Raw genomic sequence first — 25,020 nt, forward strand, 5'->3', positions numbered from 1 at the left:
TGAGTCCTGATCTGTTTTGTGTCCTCAGCTCTTCTATGAGCCTCGATCATGTATGAAAAAAGGCCCAGGTAATTGTCAATGGGTGGATGGCGTTGTTGAGTGTTGGGAGTGGAAGTGAAAGGGAGGGTAGGTATTCTTACCGAGTGCTTGTGATTGCTCAGCTGCTTGAGCAGATTCATCCTTTAACCTTTGCAACAACGCATCGGCTGTGAGATGTCTCACGAGACTCAGCGACATAGCATAGCTCTGTGAAGAACAAGAAGGGGACAAAAAAAAAAAGACAGCTTGAATATAAAGGGAAAAAAGAGCTTCATTTACTTGCCCATGTTTCTTACAATCACATTAGATATATAGAATCAAAAAAAGATGCAGTGGAAAAAATGCAGGGAAAAAAGTGAAACCAGATGCCATGCAAAATGAGCTTAGTTATTAATGAGTGGAGGGTTAGGTTTATCAGCCGATGCTAGTCGTTACTGTTACTCTTTCGCAGAACAAATAATACAAGGGGTTGGGGGCAATATATACAATAAGAAAAACATTAAATACTAAGCAAATGGTTTAAACCAGGTTTTAACATTGTAATGTATTTGGAGGGAAGGTGGACTGTGAATACAACGCCAAGAGATTTTGTAACAATAACATCTCCCATGGTGTTACTTTATATCGGAGATCAAATAACAGACATATATCTGTGCAGTTGTCTGTGTTGCGTGGTCACATGACTGATCTACTCCCTCGAACTTTTTGTGAAATCCTACCAAGCTTCCTTCCCGTCTGCACTAACCCATCCATGTGTCCTTGAGGGGGGGGGGTCGGGGGGTTATTTTGAAAATTTTAGAATTTTTCAACTTGAATTGCTTATAAAAATGTAATATCACCAATAAATAAATAAAATTCCCTTTTTAAGGCCATTTTCCCTGCTAGAGCAGGTGTTAGCCTTGCGGGCCCCATGACAATCATGGTTCCCTTTTTGAGGCAGTGTTTTTATGGCCGGATGCCCTTCCTGACGCCAACCCTTTAGTCAACTCTTACGACACGCAGGTATACGGTGTACCTATTCTAAACCGGGGCACACACCAGCACATTCATCCCAGCAAGCTGGTACTCAATTTGCCGACCTCGGAAGGATGACAGGCTGAGTCAACCCCCCCTAGCGATAATACAACGATCGACCGGGATTCAACCTCAGGATCCTAGTTTCCCAAGCCAGTAATATAACCAATATTACAAATTAATTTCTACCAAAAAAAATGTTCGTATTATGATTGTATAAATTGTAACAACGCAGAAAATCATTTACAGTCATTATCCTCAGTTTAAACAAGCCTGTGCCTCTGCAGCGATGCATGGTGAGGCGGGTGTAGCGAGCCAAACCCCAACATGTATATCGCATACAAAGCTCATTCTAACCTGACTGATTGGTATTAATGTTTGGTACCTTCCGGGTGCCGTATAATCAATCAATCAAATCAATCAAAATATAAAGCTGAAATTTCATGTGCAGACGGACATCAAAGCCAATACACAAGCAGAAAATCACAGAACCGTCGGAAAGCGTCCATAAATGAAAATTTACCAAAAAACCGTAAAAGCGTCCATTAAAAAAAAAGAAAAACCTCAATCGATATCTAGCATTTTAAAATTGTAATTTCTATAACTGTAAACTGTGAAATAAAAACCTCTACTGATATCTAGAGGAAGTTGGTGATGCTTGCCCATAAACATAAAGCTTATATTTATTATCTACCTATGTACAAAAATGGCCTCTAAAGGTGGTACAAAGCATGGTTATTTTTGCTTACAATGTTTAAGTATACCCCACTAGTGTCTGTACGCAAACACGCAAGCGTGCGCGCGCGCGCACACACACACACACACACAGGCACACACACACAAACACACAAGCACACACACACACACATGTGCGCACAGACACAGACACATGTGCGCACAGACACACACACACACACACACACACACACACACACACACACACACACACACACACACACACACACACACACACACACACACACAAACAGACACACACACAAACAGACACATAAACAGACACACAAACAGACACACTCCTTTTAGTAATACATAGATGTAGTATCAGGGACAGCATGGTTTTTCAACCCGGCTTGAGTAGTGCATGAAAAGGTAAACGTGTCTTCCGAACTATTTCAAAGCGGCTCGATGCCACATATTCACGATGCCACCTGTTCACATAGGCAAAAACAAAGAGCTCTGAAAGGAAGTGTGTCGAATACTTATCACAAGAACCAGAATTAAATTCAGCAACTAGTTACTTGCCCTTATTATTAAGCAGTGGAGCCGCTTCAATATTTGGCTATGAAAATGAAGACACACAAAAATTGTCCATCAAAATCAAAATTCGAATTCAAAATTCAAAATCAAAAGTCATTCAAAATCTTGGAATCGTCCATCAAAAATGAAGCAGAACCTTTCTAGCCCAATGTGTTTAATTCTAAAGGGTTCTAAAGGGTATTTCTAATGGGTTTTAAAGGGTAATTCTACAGGGTTCTAAAGGGTAATTATAAAGGGTTCTAAAGGGTAATTCTAAAGGGTTTCGTTCGTTGATAGGCTTTGCCGATTTCATACTAAAAGTGCCAAACTGAACTGGTTTCTTTGGACACGGGTGCGATTTTTTTTATATCTGATGAATTTGTATAAATAAAACATGTATACAACGTCTTTTTATTTGTTTCGTGAACTTAAATTTACGATTTGAAAAATACCAGGCATTGCGGAAACAAGAGCGACAGCATTGTGGTCACAACCTGCGACAAAACCTGGAAACGAGCCGATTGGGAAACACAAACCATCAGCCCACAGGTCCTAAAATCCTGCTCTGTAGCTCTTTCACAGCCTCTGTTCTCTTCACCCTCTTTTGCTCAAGGACATCTGCCATCTGCTTGGAAATCAGTCAACGTCACCGCTTTACATAAAAAGGGTGCAAAAACAGATCCGAGCAACTACAGACCAATCAGCCTGCTCCCAATTATCAGCAAGGTCATGGAATCCATCATCGCTTCTGTTATCAAATCCTTCCTCTTCTCCAATGGCTTGATCTCTGATCATCAATTTGGATTCAGACCAGAGTCACTCTTTTGTAAAGAGTCACTCTACTCTGGACATGTCACTTCTGCTGTCTCAACAATGGATGGAGGTCCTCAATTCCAAAGAGAAAATCAGAGCTGCCTCCCTTGACATATCTCGTGCCTTCCATATGGTCTGGCACCCCGCTCTGCTCACCAAACTCTTATCCTATGGTATCCATGGAAATCTCCACGCATGCTTTTGTTTCCGGTCGCAGTCAACGTATGGCCCTGAATGGATTTCTCTCATCTCCCCTTCCTGTTCAGGCTGGAGTTCCCCAAGGCAGTGTTCTGGGCCCGGTGCTTTTCTGGTCTTCATCAATGATCTTTCCGACTCTCTGGAAAATCCTCTCTATCTCTTTGCTGATGACTCAACTCTCTGCCGTTCCATATCTCAACCCTCAGATCGGCAGTCTGCAGCCACCACTCTGCAGACCTGGACAAAATCACAAACTGGTCAAAGAAGTGGAACATGTCTAACAATCGCGACAAATCTCACACTCACTCTGTCTCTCCGAAAAGACCGTCTGGAAAAGCCTCCCATCTACTTTCTCAACAATCTTCACCAAGACGTTCTGTCACTCAAGCTTTTGGGTCTCACTATCTGCCATGATCTTTCCTGGGAAAACCACATTTCCAAGCCAGCCTCCAAAGCCAGTCGCCGACTGAGCATCCTCCGTCGTGCGAAGTCCTTCCTTGGCACACCTGAGCTCCTCACCACATACAAGGCTTTTATCCGTTGCTCAATGGAATACTGCTCTCCACTCTGGGCGGGTGCTCCTGCCTCCCACCTAGCTCGGCTTCAAGCTGTTGAAACCAAAGCTTTCAGAATCAATGGAATCTCCCACGATGAAGCTGATTCTGAGGGCCTTTCACTCTCTCACCACAGGCAGGAAGGTGGTTTTTCTGTCTTCCACCGACTCCTCTCCGGCCTTGCTCCCCCAGCTCTGTCTGTGCTAAAATATCTGTGCATCTAAAATATCAGCAAAAGTATCTGTGTCTGTGCCCCCAAATATTCCTGCAGGATGCACAAGATCTGCCAGCAATCCTCTTCTGGTGAAACTGCCAAAATCAAGACTCTGCTCACCTTCACTCTTTCATTCCTCTTTTTCCCCGCCCCTGGAAGAATCTCCCACACTCTCTTCAATCCCACTCCTCCCTTCAGGTCTTGAAAACAGCTGTTCACCACCATCTCTTATCTCCCCCCATCCAAAACCTTGATCTTTTCTACCCCCATTAATACACCCCAAATCCACATCTTTCAATCCCTGACTTCATTCCTGAAATTCCTTGTAGTGGCAATTTGTTTTGTACCGTGTACCCCTTCCCTCTCCCCCCCTCCCCCCCCCCCCCAGCCCTCTCCCTTCGAACAGATCTCCCGATGTCCCTGTTCTCTTCTGTTGTGCTTGTGTGCTTCCCTCTCTCTCCCCATCTTGTCTCCCCCTCCTATTGTTTTACGTGTCCATTTATGATTTTTGTTTTATGTGCTAATATTTGTTTGATGTGCTAGCTCTTAAACGAGCCTCGATCTTGTATACAAAAACAAATAAACAAACAAAAAAAACACATTTAAAGCGCCATTAAAAGATCTCGGCACCTCGCGAAAAAACTCAACACCTCTCGTACACGGTCACACTCCCCACGGTAATATCAGAATGAACCGATTCGCACACGGTCACCAGATTGCTTAACCCCAATATGTAGCTGTTCAATTACATGAATTAAATTACTAGTTTTAGTAATTTAAGTTTTAAATGCTAGTTTTAAATTACATCTTATGGCCATGACAGTACAGCCAGCAAAAGTTTTTTTTTTTAATGTAATTCCCGTAACGTAAAGCTTGATTGCCCGTCATTTTATCTGGGTGCTATGGTGGGTGGAGACAAGCGGCAGGTGTGGGTATGGGTGGTCAGGCAGCTGTCTGACCAATGGGTGCACATTTCAACTAGAGGTTCCAGGGAACCTGAACTCAACTGGTCTATATCAATATGGTTAGAATATGCATAATAGAAACCCTGGTGTTGGCTTAGCGGTTAGGGTGCCGGCTTGGGATCCTAGGGTCCTGGGTTTGAATCCCGGTCGATCGCTGAATTAACGCCAGAGGGGTTGACTCAGCCTGTCATCCTTCCCAGGTCGGCAAATTGAGTACCAGCTTGCTGGGATGAATGATCCCGGTGTGTACCCCGGTTTAAAATAGGTACACTGTATCCCTGCACATCGTAAGAGGCGACTAAGGGTTGGCGTCAGGAAGGGCATCCGGCCATAAAAACATTGCCTCAAACAGGGAACCATGATTGTCATGGGGCCCGCACGGCTAACCCCCGCCCCAGCAGGGAAAATGGCCTTAAAACGATCATTCATTCATTCATATTCATGCATAATAGAACCACAAACTATATAGTTTATATGTGCTAAAGAGGTACAGTAACGTTGAAGGTATCTAAGTGGCAAAAGGCACCAGGTCAGCACCTAACTAATATGTGTACAAAGTTAGGTTAAGATATATTGAACAGTTTTTGAGTTCTGCTCCGGAAACGAAATGTATAACAAAATGCACGATGTCCACCTTGTTTCCATGGAAACCAGAAAAATGAAAAATTTCAAATATATTTAAGTGGCAAAAGGCACAAGTTTCATCAAATTTGATCAGCATTTGTGACTTTTAGAGCTTGGACGTCGCCCGAACTGATGTTTATGGGTCAAGTCATGTCATAGGTCACGACGAGGTCATTTTTCGGACATCGTCAAAACCCATAATATGTGTGTTGAGCTTTGTTAGATACTGTCTACACACCAAGTTTCAGCCTTCTAGCTACATTAGGAAGTACCAGATTGACAAAAATTGATTTTTCAATATGGCCGCCCTGCCGCGCCCATATGCATCCCAAACTAGTTTATGTCTTAAAGATGCTGCATAACAAGTTTCATCAAATCTGATCAATATTTGTGACTTTTAGAGTGTAGACGTCGAATTGTTTAGACAGACAGACAGACAGACGATACCCAAAACTCAGCTGGACATAGTCCAGTTGAGTTAAAAATCGACTCCAACAAGAACCCCAACAATGTAAAGCTCTTGTAGACATGCGACATCGAAAACGAGTACATTGGAGCCCGTCTTCCAACTCAAACCTTTTACGCCATGGGGAGTCCAGTCGGTTGCCAATGGGACAAGACAAGGAAACAATATACTACTGAATGCATACACAACATTAGTATGGCAAGTACGAGAGCTAAAAAGCAACCAGTGCAAAGGAAAAAAGAAAAGTGAATGAAACCAGATTAAGTGTTTCAAAAACAACACAAACAACAACAACATCATCAACAAAATGCAACAGACTTCTAAATATTACATTCATGACAACATTGAAACCCCTAATGCTTGTATTGCCAGGAGTTAAACATGTGAATGGATTTGGCTGTTTGAGGTAAAGTCTTGGATAACTCTTGCGGCCTAATCCGTTGACCCTCTATTGTTGTGACACTCCGTTTTCTCCCTCAACTCCGCTGTTGATGCCCCACCACTCCTCCCCTCCCCCTTTATCTCTAATGTTCCTTTTGTTCTGTTGCTTCCTGATCTGTTCAGTGTTTTATCTCTTCCAATAGCCTTGACCTTGTCTACTAAAAATAAGAAAAACGTCAAGTTTGTACAGCCATTAGAGTAAATAGACACATAAACCGTTAAAAGTGTTTAATTTCAAACTCTTAGTATTGTACAACAGAGAACTGTTCTATCTTATAAATGTTTAATCTCAAAACATCGATAAAGGAGTGTTTCAAACACGACGAGTTTGGAGTGTGGTCTGTATCGTGCCAACCACTCCCTCTCTTATCACTGGCATTGTGCAAGCAATCCATAATAAATAATTATCGCATGTAACATGCTTATTTGCGAATTGCACCATCATGAGAAGCAAATCATGTCCTCACAATGACCTCATCAGTCAGTGAGTAGGCCTACGGAATAATCAAAGTTTTACCTTTGAACCAGTTTCGGTTTTCATATTCATATGTGAAAGATAGATTTATTTAATTATATTTTGAGAAAATACAATATAGATCGGAGGTGTGCTCATGTGCTAAGGCATTGAGGGACATACACTTTCCCAGACACACCCCTTTTCCCACCCAACACCCCCTTTCCCACCCACATCAACCCCACCTCTCCCACTCCCACACTTTCCGAAATCAATTTTAAACCAACCAGCTGACCTTACACTTTGTTTTCCTGGCTCGATGCCACCTGAAACCAGATTATTTAATATAATGTAGGAGAGGCAAGTACTTTACGCTGCTTCTCAATCCACTAGATATGGCTTATCCATCCATTGACAAAGCAAAAAACAGGATGTGTAGCTCAGTACTGGGAACAGGACATTCTCATGATCCAGCAACCAAAGAACAACGCTGGTAAAAATGCATCAGAGCTGGCATAGATTCGTAATGAAAAGCCAGCTCCTAATTTCTGACGTAACGTTCCTTCTGCTGCTTCACTGTTCAAAGACTACAGAGAGTGATGATTCGGAATGAGCGTTCTGGATTTTGAAGCACAGAGGAAAGGGTTGGGAAGAACGATGATGTTTGCCTTCACACAGGTGTGGTCCTAGAGATTGGTATAAATGTTACTTCTTGTCTGTAATATCTGCCAAGGTGTTATCTGTAACAATCATACATTTTCTCCTGTCCCAAGTCACAATGCCAAAAGGTTGTCCCCAAAAACCCCTGGAAACACGCCATCTCTTCCATTCGCACTTGCATCCCCTCATTTCCATTTCCAAGTTTTTTTTTTATTTTTCAAATAATAGAACAGTACCGGAGTTAGAAAAGCAAACACACAAAGTCTGGCCCACAATGTTATCAAAACAACCAAAATGTGCATCGTCACACATTTGGACATACCTTGCTCATGGTAGATGTCCACACCAAACCAATGTGGTTATGTGCCGTGGTGGACAAACGGATGTACGGTGTAACGTTAACGGGGCGACTAATTCTCCGCGGCTCGGCCCCGTTCTTGCTTGGCGGAAGGAAGCCCTGTCAGAAGAGCAATGCATCACAATAATCGCACATTTGTTGCCATTTTGGGGCAGCAAGGAGGGAGGGGGGGTGAGGTTGAGCTACTGGGTTGACGAAAAACATATACAGTATAGTATAAGTGGAGTGCCAAGTAAATAAAAAATAAAATTGGACAACGTTCAAATGGAAATCGAGACGAAACACGTCAACTGCAACAGGCCTCCAGTTCAACACATATTCCTCACCGGTAGCACACATGGTTTCCCATTCACCTTGATGCACAGGTTAGGGGGGTAGTTGTCATCCTGTGGTTCATTCATACCTGCCATGCAGAACCTAGCACCCAGGATAGAGGAGATAACATAAGGATTGGGAAGAGGTGATGATGGCGTGGTGGCAATTTCTTGAACTAAATACATCAGAACGTAATTGAACAAGATCGAGGGAACACGCCATTGAAGAGGCACATGGTACTGGTGTTACGTGCTCCTCCCCAAACCCCGGTCACGGTGTACCTCCGAGCCCCGAGAGGAGTCAGGGCAGAAAGATGTGTTATTCTGTATGTCAAAGATCAATGGTGAAACCACACCAAATGTTACCAACAAACGTATTGTATTAAGATCACACAAGAATAACAGTACAACAACAATAGTAATCAATTGTACAACCAATATATATTTCCTATGATGGTACCATCAGGTTCGTACAATATAACTCACTGTGCTCCAAGTGAGCGAAAAGCAGAACATTCCCAATGTCTCTATTCCGGCATCAAGTCAAAGTCGATCTGCTCCAGTGATCGTCAGAACGATGCCTAATCGAGACCAGAATCCCGTTCGGATGACAGTCACAGTCACGCTGCCAAAGCTGCGCAAAGGTGCCCTCAAGGCGACTGGGAAATCACACCCTCGGGTGTGGACGTTCCACGGCTCCCACTCGGCGAACCGCAGATTTCCCACTCAAAAGCCATGTTGCACACACACACCAGATTAACGTCTGAATGCGGTGAAAATGGTTGAAGCAAGATGAAAAACCTTGAGTGAAGCGCAAATCCTGCGCGAGGTAAAAATGGCCGATGGCCTGTTCTCGTGGCGTAACGGCACTCTGATGATTCTCTCCGGAATCAACCGCAAAACCTGTCACGCAGATTTATCTGTCACAGCGATGACAACTCTGTCGCAGGAATCCCTTTCCTGAGAAACCCAAAGTTCACTCGTGACCCTCGTTCGCCAATCGTTCGCTCCAGACCTCGAAGCAGCTCGGCTTCTTGTCCGACTCACTCACTCCGCCTTCTCCTCCTCCTCTTCCTCTTCGTCGTCCGGTTCCGGTTTCATTTAAAACATTAACTTTTTTACCTTTTGAAAATGGTAATCTCTATTTCCCTTAAACGACAACAATAATAGTACATGGAATCAAAAATGTTTACAGTGGATGAAAACCACAACAACGGAAGTGACAAATCCGTAACACTTCCCCTCCTCAAGAAAGAAAGTTTGAACATCGTGAAAACTTTCTTTGCAGGCAAAAACTCCTTTCAACAAACAAAAGTAAAACTCACACCCAAATTATCAATTCACGTGAGCAACAATAATTAATATTCCCCAAAATAAAGCAACACAACTTCCAAACCACCTACAGGAATTTCCAAAGTTATTTGACTCTGGATAAAGCATCCGCAACGACATTGTCCCTGCCCTTTACATGCTCAATTTCCAAGTTGAACTCCTGCAAAGCCAAACTCCATCTCATCAACCTCTGATTTTTATTTTTCATTTTTTGAATGAAGGTTAAGGGGTTGTGATCAGTGAAGACTTTTATAGGAAAGGTAGTAGTTCCCAGATACACCTCATAATGCTGAAGCGCTAGCAGGAGAGCAAGGGTCTCTTTTTCCACAGTGGCATAATTTGCCTGATGTTTGTTAAACTTTCTGGAGTAGTAGTACACCGGTTGATCCACTCCATCCTCATCTTCCTGTAATAGAACTGCCCCAGCCCCCACATCACTTATATCAATGGCAAACTTCAAAAGGTGCTTGAAAATCTGGGGCTGCTAGGACAGGAGAGCTCATTAATATTGCTTTGACGTGGGCAAAGGCAGCCTGACATTTGTCATCCCAAACAAACTTGGTCGCTTTCCTCAGCAAATTCATTAAAGCGGCTACCACATCAGAAAAATTCCTACAGAACCACCGGTACCAACCAGCCATACCCAAGAATCTCATAAGCTCCTTCTTCCCTTTTGGAACTTGGAAGCGATCAATGGCTTCTATCTTGGCTGTCACCGGTTGCACCTGACCCTGACCTACTACATGGCCTAGGAACACCACCTGTGCCTTTACAAACTCACTCTTAGATAAGTTGATGGTCAACCCTGCCTTGGTCAGTTTCTTGAAAAATGACTGAATTTGTTTAATACTAGGACGTGCCCGTACGTGGCGTACCCGTACCGTACCCGTACCCGTGACGTGCCCGTAATGAATATGTACAAAATATAAATATGTATGTACTACAATCGATCGTACCTTACAACAATCAACACAGATTGCAACGTCAAATAAATGAATACGCTCGAGGTGCCGTCCGAGGCAGCGTCTGCTCGCCACGTTCAGCATCAGTACGTCGTCACTATGACTATCCGTAAGTCCGGAAGTGACGTCCTCATTTGACTGTCCGGAAGGTCGCATATCGCAGTTACGATTAATCGCAAATTAGTTTTAATTAGTTTTAAAACATAGTTTAACGCCAACATAGTTTGCCAACGTGAAATAAATGAATACGCTCTCAAATGTGCCGTCCGAGGCAGAGTCTGTTCGGCACGTTCGGCACACGTGATAGCTCGCTGCTCTCTGATTGGTTGAATCGTTTTTTGGACATAGCTCGGTAACTACTTCTCCGATTAATATGAAACCTTGAAAAGGCACATCCTCAGGTCCCCAGCAATATACCTGGCAAGTTTAAAGTATATCGGACCCGTGGTTGTCGAGAAACAGCGGTCACAGACACACAGACATACACACAGACATGCACACAGAGATTACTGGAATTATAGATAGACTAGGGCATGCCCGTACTATATATATATCTAAAATTATATCCCCCCCCCCCCCCCTCTATTTACATGAAATGGTTTGGTCCATGAAATGTTTTGGTCCATTCGCAACGCCAAAGCGAACGGCGAACGGCGAACGGCGAACGCGAACGGCGAACGCTAGGACGTGCCCGTACGTGGCGTACCCGTAACCGTACCGTACCCGGTACCGTATCCGTACCGTACCCGTACCCGTGACGTGCCCGTAATGAATATGTACAAAATATAAATATGTATGTACTACAATCGATCGTACCTTACAACAATCAACACAGATTGCAACGTCAAATAAATGAATACGCTCTCAAATGTGCCGTCCAAGGCAGTGTCTGCTCGCCACGTTCAGCATCAGTTCAGCGTCACTATGACTATCCGTAAGTCCGGAAGTGACGTCCTCATTTGACTGTCCGGAAGGTCGCATATCGCAGGAAAGCGAAAGAATCGCAAATTAGTTTTAATTAGTTTTAAAACATCGTTTAACGCCAACATAGCGCCAACATAGTTTGCCGACGGGAAATAAATGAATACGCTCTCAAATGTGCCATCCGAGGCAGAGTCTGTTCGCCACGTTCGGCACACGTGATAGCTTGCTGCTCTCTGATTGGTTGAATCGTTTTTTGGACATAGCTCGGTAACTACTTCTGCGATTAATTTAAAACCTTGAAAAGGCACATCCTCGGGTCCCCAGCAATATACCTGGCAAGTTTAAAGTATATCGGACCCGTGGTTGTCGAGAAACAGCGGTCACAGACAAACAAACACACACACAGACACACACACACACACACACACACACACACACACACACACACACACACACACACACACACACACACACACACACACACACACACACACACACACACACACACACACACACACACAGACACACACACACACACACAGAGATTGCTGGAATTATAGATAGATGATCTTCCATGGTCATAGTGTGGATGATGACATCATCCAGATGAGCCTCCACCCCCTCAAGGTCTGCAATAAGCTTATTAATCAGCCGTTGAAATGTAGCAGGCCCGTTTTTCAATCCAAAGGGAAGAACCTTGTACTGATACAACCCATTTGGTGTGACTAAAGCCGAGATTTCCTTGGCTCTATCAGTAAGAGGAATCTGCCAATACCCTTTCAGCAAGTCAAACTTAGTTACAAATTTAGCTGGGCCTATTCTATCAATACAGTCATCAATCCTCGGGATGGGATATGAGTCGGTCTTGGTCACTGCATTAACCCGTTTTAAATCCGGAAAACAGCGAAAACTGCCATCGGGTTTTGGAACCAACACACATGGTGAGCTCCATTCACTGCTGCTTGGGTTCAATGATGTCATTCTCCAACATATACTGAACCTCCTTCCAAAGATACTCCATCTTCACAGGGTTCATCCGATAGGGGTGTTGTTTCACAGGAGTGGCTTCCCCCACCTCAATATCACGATATACCAGGTCAGTACAACCAGGTACATCTGTGAACAAATGTGCAAATTCGAAAATTAGGCTGGATAGTTGCCCTTGTTGTTCCCTCGTCAAATGACCTAATTTCTCATCTAAATGACTCAACACTTCTGTGTTCGTCAATCTGGGACAAGCCTGGTCATCAAAGTTATCAAACCTCACACCGGCCTCAACCTCTGGGTTATCTTGCACCCCGACTACAGGCACGACAGGTGAGACAGGAACCATTTCTTCCACAGGCTTCCTCTCATAATATTTCTTCAGTCGGTTGACATGACACAGCTGCCGCCTTTTCCGTCGGTCGGGAGTTGTCACCACGTAATCTGTTTCATTAACCCTCCTTTCAATTGCATAGGGACCAAAATATCTAGCCTGTAGTGGCTGACCTGGAACAGGAAGCAACACTAACACTCGGTCCTCAGGACTGAAATTTCTTATCTGAGATTTCTTGTCATGTCTCACTTTCATTTCATCCTGTGTCACTTTCAAGTTTCTTCTCGCAACTTCACAAGCCTTTGCCAATCTGTGCCTAACCGTTGACACATACTCTACCACTTGTTACGGGGTCCTCCCCTATCCACTGGTCTCGGTAAACCTCCGAACCCCGAGAGGGTCCCCGGCAGAAAGATATGTTATCCTTGGTTGAAATCAATCAAATCAATAATGAAACCACACCAAGGGTTATGAACAAACAATAATATATTATAAATCACACCGATATCACGACACAAATAATAATAGCAATTCGCCCTACAATCACTATTTTAAGATGGTACCACCTTATCTCGTCCTTTAACCCAAACTCACAGCACTCCCCCAATGTCTCTGTACCCCTCCAAGGCGAAGAAGTCGATTCGCTTCAGCGATCGTTGGATCAACGTCCGATCACAATCAATTGAGGCGTGGACGATCGAAGCAACCCATAGGTCAAGTGGTCCAACACCCAGCACAATAGCGGTGGAATGGGAAACCTCCCAAAGACGTGCTCCGACGTACACGTTGGCGGTTCAATCAGCGAGTCTCCTTATAATCCTCAAAAGCCACTTTCTTGCACAGCCGTCCCCGGCAACCCACCGGGGAATAATGTCCGGCCGACGCGACAAAAACCTTTTCACTGAAGGTAGCGCACGTGGCGAAATGGCGGACGGCTTTCACTCGAGCCGGGGCTTTGAGGCAAGGATACTCCGGAACCTCAATGCAGATACCCGACTACCCAGGCTCCACAGCACTCCGGCAATATCACCTATCGCACGAACTTCCTTTCAAGGACGCAAAGTTCACTCGCACTGTACGCTCGACCGCTCGGTCCAGAGCTTCCACCAAAAACGTCTTTTCACGATCTCCTCACGCCTCTTCCTCTTCGCTCCACCTCTTCCGGTGCCCTATCCGATTTCCGGCATCATTTTTGTCATGAGCGCTTTTAAACCTTTGAACCACAATAACCCTTACTGAGAACCAACAATAATAATAATACCAACAATAATTAGGGCCAAATCCGTAACACTTCCCCCCCCCCCCCCCTCAAGAAAGAAAGTTTGAACACAGCGAAAACTTTCTTTGTAGGCAAATTCTTGAAACCAACACAAGTAATCAATGTTTCCCAAAAAATAAAGCAACAAAACTTCGAACAACTTACAGAGATTTCCAAAGTTAATTCACTCTGGACAGAGCATCAGCAACGACATTGTCCCTGCCCTTTACATGTTCAATTTCCGAGTTACCCCTGCAAAGCCAAACTCCATCTCATCAACCTCTGATTTTTACTTTTAGTTTCTTTTGAATGAAGGTTAAGGGGTTGATCAAAAATCCCAAGTCAAGCAAATCGATAGCACTTTTTCTGGGAGGCCGAGCTGAGGGCCAGGTTCAATGGTGGTTGGGTGGTGAGGCCTGGACATATTCACTACCTGGACGCCTTTAGGAACGTGGAGTTCACGGTTAGTCCGTGTTGGAAAGTTCACTACATGGACGCCTTTAGGAACGTGGCGTTCACATTTAATCCGTGTAGGAATCTTGGCTCGGCTGCTCCGCAGCATTCAGTGCTTCCACTCTTTCTAACTTTCCTAACAATCACGGATGGACCACTTGTCACTGTCGTCACATGAATGGTGGTCTCCTTCTCGGCCACTGCTCTGATAATCCTTCCTTCGGGAGCTGCCATAACTCTGGAAGCCTCCATAATAATATCGATTGCGGCCACCACCACTACTACTCCGTGGTCCTCCTCTGTAGCCCCCTCGATCCCAAGGAAATGCCTTCCCTACTGTGATGGTCCGACCATCCAACTCCTTGCTATTCAAATCCTTTTCTGCAACTCTGGCGTCCTTTGAGTTTTCAAACGTGACAAAGCCAAACCCTCTTGACTTTTGTGTCTCCTTGTCTTTTATCAGCAGCACTTCCAAAAGCGGTCCATATTTGCTGAAGGCAGACTCCAGAACCTCTTCCTTTGTTTTGAAGTTCAGTCCCCCTACAAAGAGCTTGCCAATATTGCCTCCATCCCTGACGTGCGTGTGCCGACACTTAGTTTCAGGGTATTTCCTCTTCTCTTCAGTGCGCTTCCTACTAGGCTTTTCAGCAAACATTGGGTTACCAGAAACTTGGCCACCGGCCAAATCATTCCCGATAACAAAAGATACTCCTTCTACAGGAAGAATGGCTTGTAAACCGACGGTGACCGGTCCTGACACCAAATCGGACTCCAAATGGATGACATGAAGTGGAGCACTAACACAGCCACCAATCCCCTGTAAACCAACACTATCCCCAGTTGCCGTCTCCTCGGACCATGGCAAGATGCCTTCAAGCATTAAAGATTGATGTGCTCATGTGTCCCTCAATATCCTAACAGGTCTTCGGTTAGTCGAGGCTCCATCCAGTGACACAAACCCCTCTGAAATAAATGGTTGGTAACCCTTTTGAGGGCGATTTCTCACAATGGCCATTGCATTTGGAGTCGTACTAGTCGAACTCCGCTCCTGATTTTCCTTTCCCAGAGCATAACAGTTGGACATCAAGTGTCCAGGTTTATGGCAAAAAGTGCAAGTAGGCCCGGAGGAGAACCTCGTGGTCTGCCAAGGCATGGGGGCGGCGGTCTGCCTCGAGCCCCACGGACGATAGGTCTGTCTTGGAACCGCAGTCTTCTGATTTCTAGAAGTCGTGGTGTCAGAATGGTCCTCATTTTCATCTCGAGGCCGCCCCCATGGATTTTCGTTCTCCGCCCCTGATGTACCACAGCTCCCCTGGCTATGTCTGGGCGAGAAGTTCGGTTTGTGGAACCCCATCCTGTGTGTTAAGGCATAGTCATCTGCCATGGTTGCTGCCTCATACAGCTTTGGTACTTTCCTTTCCTCCAGATGAACTTTAATGTCCTCGTGGACACACTGTTGGAATTCCTCCACCAGGATCAATTGTCACAATAGTTCGAAGTCTTTTCCAACTCCTTTTGAATCACACCACCTATCAAACATGGTTTCTTTCAATATGGCAAACTCCACATGGGTCTCATTCTCCCTCCTCCTGGCATTCCGGAATTTTTGCCGGTAAGCTTCCGGGACCAATTCATAGGCTTTGAGAATGTGTTTCTTCAATACCTCATAATCTGCACATTGGTCAATCGGTAAAGCCGAATAAATATCTTGAGCTTTACCCACCAGAACACTTTGCACTAGTATGGACCAGTACTCCTCAGGCCAGTTTAACAGTCGAGCCACTTTCTCAAAGTGTGTAAAAAACTTGGCTACCTCCTTTTCATTGAAGGGTGGAACCAGCCTCACATGTCTGCCAACATCCCAGGTGTTTTGACTAGGTGTCGAACCAGTCGGCAAGGATGGTACCTCTCCCCGTTCTTTCATTACATCCAGCTCCTTGAGTCTAATTTCCTGATGAAGCGCCATTTCACGGTCCTTTAACTCCGTCGGCTTTTCTCTCCTCTGCTTCGAGTTCCCTTGCAGCTCTCCTTTCCGCTGCTTGTTTCTCTTCTCTTCTCTCTTCCTGTTCTGCTCTTTCCTTTTCTGCTTTCCTTTCCTCTGCTTTTAACCTTTCCTCGATTTCTCGTTCCTGTTCTGCTCTTTCCTTTTCTGCTTTCCTTTCTTCTGCTTTTAACCTTTCCTGGAGTTCTCGTTCCACTCTCCTTTCCTCTGCTTTTTTGTCTTCTAACCTTTCCTGGAGTTCTCTTTCCTGTTCTGCTCTTTCCTTTCCTCTGCTTTTTCCCTTTCCAGGAGTTCTCTTTCCTGTTCTGCTCTTTCCTTTTCTGCTTTCCTTTCCTCTGCTCTTTCCCTTTCCTGGCTCTAATTGCATCTCCAGTTTCCGGAGCACCACATTTTCTTGTTCTTCTGGTAACCAATCCCAGGCTACCTCTTCCCATGTTCCTAATCCCACCATAGATTGTATCACCACTGTCTGCATCTCTGCCTTCTTCATATTAGTTCGGACCTCCAAGCTAAAATGTTTGGCCAATTTCCCGAGGTCCGATTTTACTAACGCTCTGAACTGTGCTTCACTAGGGGTCACTGCAAACTTCTCTGCGTCAAACTCCATGGTGACTATTGTTAACACCTGTTAACCTTCACACAAGAAATGTAAAAAAAAAGGAAATTTTGTTGTTTGTTTTTTTGGAAAAATTTGGGAATGTTGGAATGTTAGGGAATTCTTTCCCGGACTAAATTTAGGGAATTTTAGATCCCGGACGCAGACCCAATTTCGAGCCCACGAGTCAATTGGACGAGCCCCCAATTTCTGTTACAGGGTCCTCTGATATCCCCTGGTCTCGGTAAACCTCCGAACCCCGAGAGGGTCCCCGGCAGATAGATATGTTATCCTTGGTTGAAATCAATCAAATCAATAATGAAACCACACCAAGGGTTATGAACAAACAATAATATATTATAAATCACACCGGAATCACGACACAAATAATAATAGCAATTCGCCCGACAATCACTATTTGAAGATGGTACCACCTTATCCAGTCCTTTAACCCAAACTCACAGCAATCCCCCAATGACTCTGCACCCCTCCAAGGCGAAGTCGATTCGCTCCAGTGATCGTTGGATCAATGTCCGATCACAATCAATTGAGGCGTGGACGATCGAAGCAACCCATAGGTCACGTGGTCCAACACCTAGCACAATAGCGGTGGAATGGGAAACCTCCCAAAGACACGCTCCGACGTACACGTTTGCAGTTCAATCAGCGAGTTTCCTTATAATCCTCAAAAGCCACTTTCTTGCACAGCCGTCCCCGGCAACCCACCGGGGAATAATGTCCAGCTGACGCGACAAAAACCTTTTCACTGAAGGTAGCGCACGTGGCGAAATGGTGGACGGCTTTCACTCGAGCCGGGGCTTTGAGGCAATGATACTCCGGAACCTCAATGCAGATACCCGACTACCCAGGCTCCACAGCACTCCGGCGATATCACCTATCGCACGAACTTCCTTTCAAGGACGCAAAGTTCACTCGCACTGTACGCTCGACCGCTCGGTCCGGAGCTTCCACCAAAAACGTCTTTTCACGATCTCCTCATGCCTCTTCCTCTTCGCTCCACCTCTTCCTGTGCCCTATCCGATTTCCGGCATCATTTTTGTCATGAGCGCTTTTAAACCTTTTAACCACAATAACCCTTACTGAGAACCAACAATAATAATAATACCAACAATAATTAGGGCCGAATCCGTAACACACTGTTGACTGTGACTCCTCCTGGAGCCACTGTTCTTTCACCAACTTCAACGGTCCTCGCACTGCGTGTCTAAACACAAGTTCAAAAGGACTGAATCCCAATGACTCCTGAACAGATTCCCTCGTAGCAAACAACAATAAGGTTATTCCTTCATCCCAATCCTTGTGACATTCAAAACAATACGTTCTGATCATATTCTTCAATGTCTGGTGAAACCTTTCCAAGGCCCCTTGGCTCTCGGGATGGTAAGTACTTGATCTTACTTGCTCCACTCCCAACAGGTGTACCACTTGCTGAAAAAGTGTTGACATGAAATTGGAACCCTGATCAGACTGGATGACCTTAGGTAGGCCAACCAAAGTGAAAAATTTAATCAAGGCCTCCACAATAACTGCCGCAGTAATTTTTCTAAGAGGCACTGCCTCTGGGAACCTTGTGGACGTGCACATGATGGTCAACAAATACTGATGTCCAGCCTCAGTTTTAGGTAAAGGGCCTACACAGCCAATAATGACACGGCTGAATGGCTCTTCAAAAGCTGGAATTGGTTTTAAAGGTGTGGATGGGACTTTCTGATGAGATTTTCCCACCAGCTGGCAAGAATGGCAAGATTTGCAGAACTCCGCCACATCACGTCGCAATCTTGGCCAGAAAAAATGTACCAATATTCTGTCACAGGTCTTGTTCACTCCAAGGTGCCCGGCCAAAGGTGTCGCATGCGCCAAACTCAATATCTCCTTCCGGTACGGCGGTGGCACCACAATTTGGTAATGAACTTTCCACTCATCGTTTGCTGGCACCTCTGGTGGTCTCCATTTTCTCATGAGTATTTCCCCTTTCATGAAGTAACCAACAGGTATGTTCATAGCCTATTCCTCTGCAACGGCTTTACCAATTAAACTCCGGATCTCCGAATCTCCGTGTTGTTCTTCAACAAGTCTCTTTCGGACCAGCACCGTTTGCTCAACCTCGCTCCCAGATGTCTCCAACGGACACTCCATTTCCTCTTTGGTTCCAGATGCCACCTTTTCCTTTAGCTCCTTGATGTCACTCCCTTTCCTATTACCTCTTTCAGAATTTTCCTCCAATACCTCTAAGGAACCCAAATCCCCATCGCCTTCCTTCTCCTTCTCTTCAGAGCGCTTCCTACCCATAGCACGAGTCACTGCACAGGATGGAAAGATACACGGAATCTCCTGCTCTAACTGTGCGGTGTTATTTTCCATACTGGGCTTTTCATCCAACATTGGATTACCAGAAACTCAACCACCGGCCAAATCATTCCCGATAATAAAAGAGATTCCCTCTACAGGACGAGTGGCTTGTAAACCTACGGTGACCGGTCCTGACACCAAATCAGACTTCAAATGGATGGCACGAAGTGGAGCTTTAACATAGCCACCAACCCCCTGTAAAAGAACACTAACACCAGTTGCCGTCTTCTCTGACAATGGCAAAATGCCCTCAAGCATCAAAGATTGATGTGCTCCTGTGTCCCTCAATACCCTAACAGGTCTCTGGTTCGTTAAGTCTACATCCAGTGACACAAACCCTCTCTGAAATAAAAGGTTTGTAACCCTCTTGAACAAGGTCATTCTGTGATGCCGTACCTTTGGCATGGGAACCTTCACAAGGCACTGTCCTCCAAGGACGATTTCTCCCATTGGCCAATGCATTCGGAGTTGTACTAGTCTGACTCCGCTCCTGCTTTTTCCTTTTCAGGGCGTAACATTGGGAAATCAAATGCCCAGGTTTCTTGCAAAACGTGCAAGTAGGCCCGGAGGAAAAACTCGTGGTCTGCCTCGGGCCCCCCGGAAGACAGGTATGTCTTGGAACTGTAGTCTTCTGATCCCAAAAAGTCGCGGTATCAGATTTGTCCCCATAGTCATCTCTAGGCTGCCTCCATGAATATTTTTTCTCTGCCCCTGATTTACCATAACTCCCCTGGCTAACTCTAGGCAGGAAGTTAGGTTTGTGGAACCCCATCCTGTGTGTCAAGGCATAGTCATCTGCCACGGTTCTGCCTCATACAACTATGGTACTTTCTTTTCATCCAGATGTACTTTAATGTCTGCGTGGACACACTGTTTGAATTCCTCCACCAAGAACAATTGTCGCAACAGGTTGAAGTCTTTCCCAATCCCCTTCGAGTCACACCACCGATCAAACATGGTTTGCTTCATTCTGGCAAACTCCACATGGGTCTCACTCTCCCTCTTCTTGGCATTCCTGAATTTTTGCCGGTAAGCTTCAGGGACCAATTCGTAGGCTTTGAGAATGCTTTTCTTCACTATCTCATAATCTGCACATTGGTCAATCGGTAAAGCCGAATAGATATCTTGGAGCTTTACCCACCAGAACACTTTGCACTGGTATGGACCAGTACTCCTCAGGCCAGTTTAACAGTCGAGCCACTTTCTCAAAGTGTGTAAAAAACTTGGCTACCTCCTTTTCATTGAAGGGTGGAACCAGCCTCACATGTCTGCCAACATCCCAGGTGTTTTGACTAGGTGTCGAACCAGTCGGCAAGGATGGTACCTCTCCCCGTTCTTTCATTACATCCAGCTCCTTGAGTTTAAGTTCCTTCTGATACTCCATGTCACGTTCCTTTAATACCCTTTTGGCTCTCATTTCCTCTGCTCTTCTTTCTTCTTCAGCTCTCCTTTCCTCTGCTCTTCTCTCCTCAAGTTCTCGTTCCTGTTCTGCTCTTTCCTTTTCTGCTTTCCTTTCCTCTGCTTTTAACCTTTCCTGGCTCTGCAGTTGCATCTCCATTTTCCGGAGCTCCACATTTTCTTTTTCCTCGGGTAACCAATCCAAGACTACCTCTTTCCATGTTCCTTGTCCCACCAGAGATTCTACCACCAATGTCTGCATCTCTGCTTTCTTCATATTAACTCGGACTTCCAAGTTAAAATATTTGGCCAATATCAAGAGTTCCGATCTTTTTAACGCTTGGAACTCTGCCTCATTAGGGGACGCCACAAACTTTTCTGCGTCAAACACCATGGTGACTATCAGTTAACACCTGTTAACCTTCACACAAAAAAATTCAAATTTGGGAATTTTGGGAATGTTAGGGAATTCTATCCCGGACGAGCCCCCAATTTCTGTTACGTGCTCCTCCCCAAACCCCGGTCACGGTGTACCTCCGAGCCCCGAGAGAAGTCACGGCAGAAAGATGTGTTATTCTGTATGTCAAAGATCAATGGTGAAACCACACCAATTGTTACCAACAAACAAGTATTGTATTAAGATCACACAAGAATAACAGTACAACAACAATAGTAATCAATTGTACAACCAATATATATTTCCTATGATGGTACCATCAGGTTCGTACAATATAACTCACTGTGCTCCAAGTGAGCGAAAAGCAGAACATTCCCAATGTCTCTATTCCGGCATCAAGCCGAAGTCGATCCGCTCCAGTGATTGTCAGAACGATGCCTAATCGAGACCAGAATCCCATTCGGATGACAGTCACAGTCACGCTGCCAAAGCTGCGCAAAGTTGCCCTCAAAAAAAAAAACCCAAAAAAAAAAACACCTTTAGAGGCCATTTTTCCCCGCAAGCGGGGGTTGGCCTTTTTCGGGGACCGTGGTTGTTGTTGTTTTTTGGTCCCCTTTTTGAAGCAATGTTTTACGGACGGATGCCCTTCCTGCCGCCAACCCTTTTTGTCGCCTTTTTACGACAAACAGGGAATTACCAGTGAACTGGTGCCCTCAAGGCAACTGGGAAATCACACCCTCGGGTGTGGACGTTCTACGGCTCCCACTCGGCGAACCGCAGATTTCCCACTCAAAAGCCACGTTGCACACACACACCAGATTAACGTCTGAATGCAGTGAAAATGGTTGAAGCGAGATGAAAAACCTTGAGTGAAGCGCAAATCCTGCGTGAGGTAAAAATGGCCGACGGCCCGTTCTTGTGGCGTTAGGGCACTCTGATGATTCTCTCCGGAATCAACCGCAAAACCTGTCACACAGGTCCATCTGTCACAGCGATGACAACTCTGTCGCAGGAATCCCTTTCCCAGGAAATCCAAAGTTCACTCGTGACCCTCGTTCGCCAATCGTTCGCTCCAGACCTCGAAGCAGCTCGGCTTCTTGTCCGACTCACTCACTCCGCCTTCTCCTCCTCTTCCTCTTCGTCGTCCGGTTCCGGTTTCATTTAAAACATTAACTTTTTTACCCTTTGAAAATAGTAATCTCTATTTCCCTTAAACGACAACAATAATAGTAGATGGAATCAAAAATGTTTACAGTGGATGAAAACCACAGGGCAATTCCACGAGAAATGGTCCGCAGAGGTCAAATTTCAAATTTGACTGAAAAAGTTCATGTTATGTACCAAATGAAAGCTGAAAACATGTAATTTCAGATAATATCAAGATCACTGAGTTAGCTTGCTCTGTTGGCTTACATCACTCATTGCAATTAATGAAGTCATTCTACTGAAAAGCGCAGTAAAATTGGCCCTCAATAATGCAAAGAACTATTAATTCATTCATTCTCTCAATTCATTGGTATGAAGTCAACAAATGCTATCCATCAGAAGCTACCTGTATGAAGATTATTTCAAAACCAATTGAAAAAATATGAGTTGTCCTTCTATGCTTTAAAATTAAAACTCAAATTAGGAGTCAGATGTCACTCCGTGACGTGTCACTCCATTACGAAAATTTGACATTTGGTTACTTTTCTCTTTAACTGGGTGGATGAAAAACCAAATAAATCCAGGGTCATTAAGAACTTATACCACCCAATCATTGTACAGTATAATTTTTTTATTTTTTTTTATCTACAGAAAATAAATTAAAAAGAAAACTTGTCACTCCGTAACGTTACAGTGACTCATTCTGTCAAACAATTGATAACTCAGCCTGAAAAAGGTGGCGGCAGAGTAGCTGTCCCAGAATTCATTGCGTGCCAGATTTTACTTCCGTATGACAAGTTTCAAGTTTACGCGTGGTCATCTTGAGCAGTTTTGAAATCGGTTTATATCCAGCAATCGGTGAGTACAAACTACACCTCTTTTGTCACCTGTGGATACGCGTCGAATAGGAAAACTAGACAAATAACCACGCCACTGCGGACCGCCAACTTTGCAGTGGACAAGCTAAGTGAAGCCGCTTACAACCTCTACTGTCAGTTTTTGTGGCCTAAAACATTTCATGATCTTTTAGATGATTCGTAGAAGGGTACGGTGCAATTCATATGGATAATTTGTCGATGCATTCATATTACAGAAAGGATGCCATTGACTGCTGCCGAGCGACAAAAGCGTTTTCGAGACAGGCACAAGGAAAAATGCAGGGAGCTGGATGCGAAACGCAAGAGAGAGGCGCGTGCTGCTAATGTTGCGAAGGCAAGGGAAAGTGAACGTGTGCGTCAGCGGAGATGTCGGGCGAAGGGCAAAATCACTGTGAGTCCTGTTCCAACTTCTTGGTCTCCTGCCTACAAGAACAGCTCCAGCATCGGCAAGGCTGTTAAACGAGCTTGAGAGGCCCTCCCGAAATCACCGAGGAAACGCAAAGCTGTTATCAGACGGCTTGCTGTCAGAAACGAACCTACCCGACATGAAGTTGACACGGAAAGCAAGTATGCTCCCGAGCACAAAGTTCCTGCCGATGTTAGTGATGCTGTTAAGAAAATTTATGAGCAGCCAGATATTTCATGGATGTCGCCAGGGAAGAAAGACTTTGTGGTCATTAAGACTGGGAAACGGAAGGACAAGGTACAAAAGTTTCCTAATGATGACAATACGAGAGGCATAGTTTGTTTTGTGAGAAATATCCAAACATCAAGATCAGCTACTCCAAATTCGCAGCACTTCGCCCAGCCAATGTATGCCTCAATTCAAAGTTTCCGCACAATGTCTGCCTCTGCAGATATCACGAAAACATGCGCCTCTTATTGGAGGCCTCGTCATCTCATGTACCTGGACTTTCGACCAACTTTCGTGAATTCCTTGGAAGCATTGTATGTGATCAGGATTCGGACAACTGCATGACAGGAAAATGTCAGGAATGCCATACCAAGTTTGCCACAGTGTATTCTGTCGACGACGAAACAGCTAACCTGCCGCTGAAGTGGTTTCAGTGTGAGACAATTGAGCAGCGGGCCACAAAAGAGGCTAAAGATGGGACTGTTCAGGATGCCCTGCATGAGATATGCAACCAACTTCCATACTTCAGCTTGCACTCATTCATCAAGAGGAAGCAGAGCTACTTCTTTGAAGATAGAAGGAAGGCAGTTGATGGTGATCGCGTTGTCGTCCAGGTCGATTTTGCAGAGAACTATGCTGCGATAGAACAGAATGAAATCCAGAGTGCTCATTGGAGCCACGTCCAAGTCACTCTATTCACAGTGTGCGCCTGGATTGATGTTAATCAATCAGGCAGCGCCTGGATTGATGTTAATGTTACCGAGTCTTTCGTTATTGTTAGCGATGACCTCCAGCATGGCAAATATGCTGTTCATACCTTCCTGTCCAATATCATCACCACACTGATATCACGCCACCCCAGGATTAGGGCGATTGACTTTTTTTCAGATGGGGCAGCCAGTCAATTTAAACAGAAATTCTTGTTTTCCAATGTAACATTCCTTCAGGAATTGTTCAAGATTCAATTATCCTGGAATTTCTT

At 44.8% G+C, this 25,020-nt stretch overlaps 1 protein-coding gene across 12 annotated transcripts in view; it reads right to left on the reverse strand.

Annotated features, from left to right (window-relative positions):
* Window positions 1–25,020, reverse strand: part of LOC137434498 (E3 SUMO-protein ligase PIAS2) — a 221,979-nt gene that overhangs the window by 39,594 nt on the left and 157,365 nt on the right. For all 12 annotated transcript variants that reach the window (XM_068127570.2, XM_068127578.2, XM_068127573.2 and 9 more), the window contains 3 exons: window positions 8,384–8,474; window positions 8,022–8,156; window positions 141–246 (listed from right to left, as the gene is read on the reverse strand). In XM_068127570.2, the coding sequence (XP_067983671.1) occupies window positions 141–246; window positions 8,022–8,156; window positions 8,384–8,474 (332 nt within the window). The remainder of the gene's footprint in view (window positions 1–140; window positions 247–8,021; window positions 8,157–8,383; window positions 8,475–25,020) is intronic.

This window comes from Myxine glutinosa, chromosome 10 (assembly GCF_964187855.1).
Source record: "Myxine glutinosa chromosome 10, kmMyxGlut1.1, whole genome shotgun sequence".
NCBI lineage: Eukaryota > Metazoa > Chordata > Myxini > Myxiniformes > Myxinidae > Myxine > Myxine glutinosa.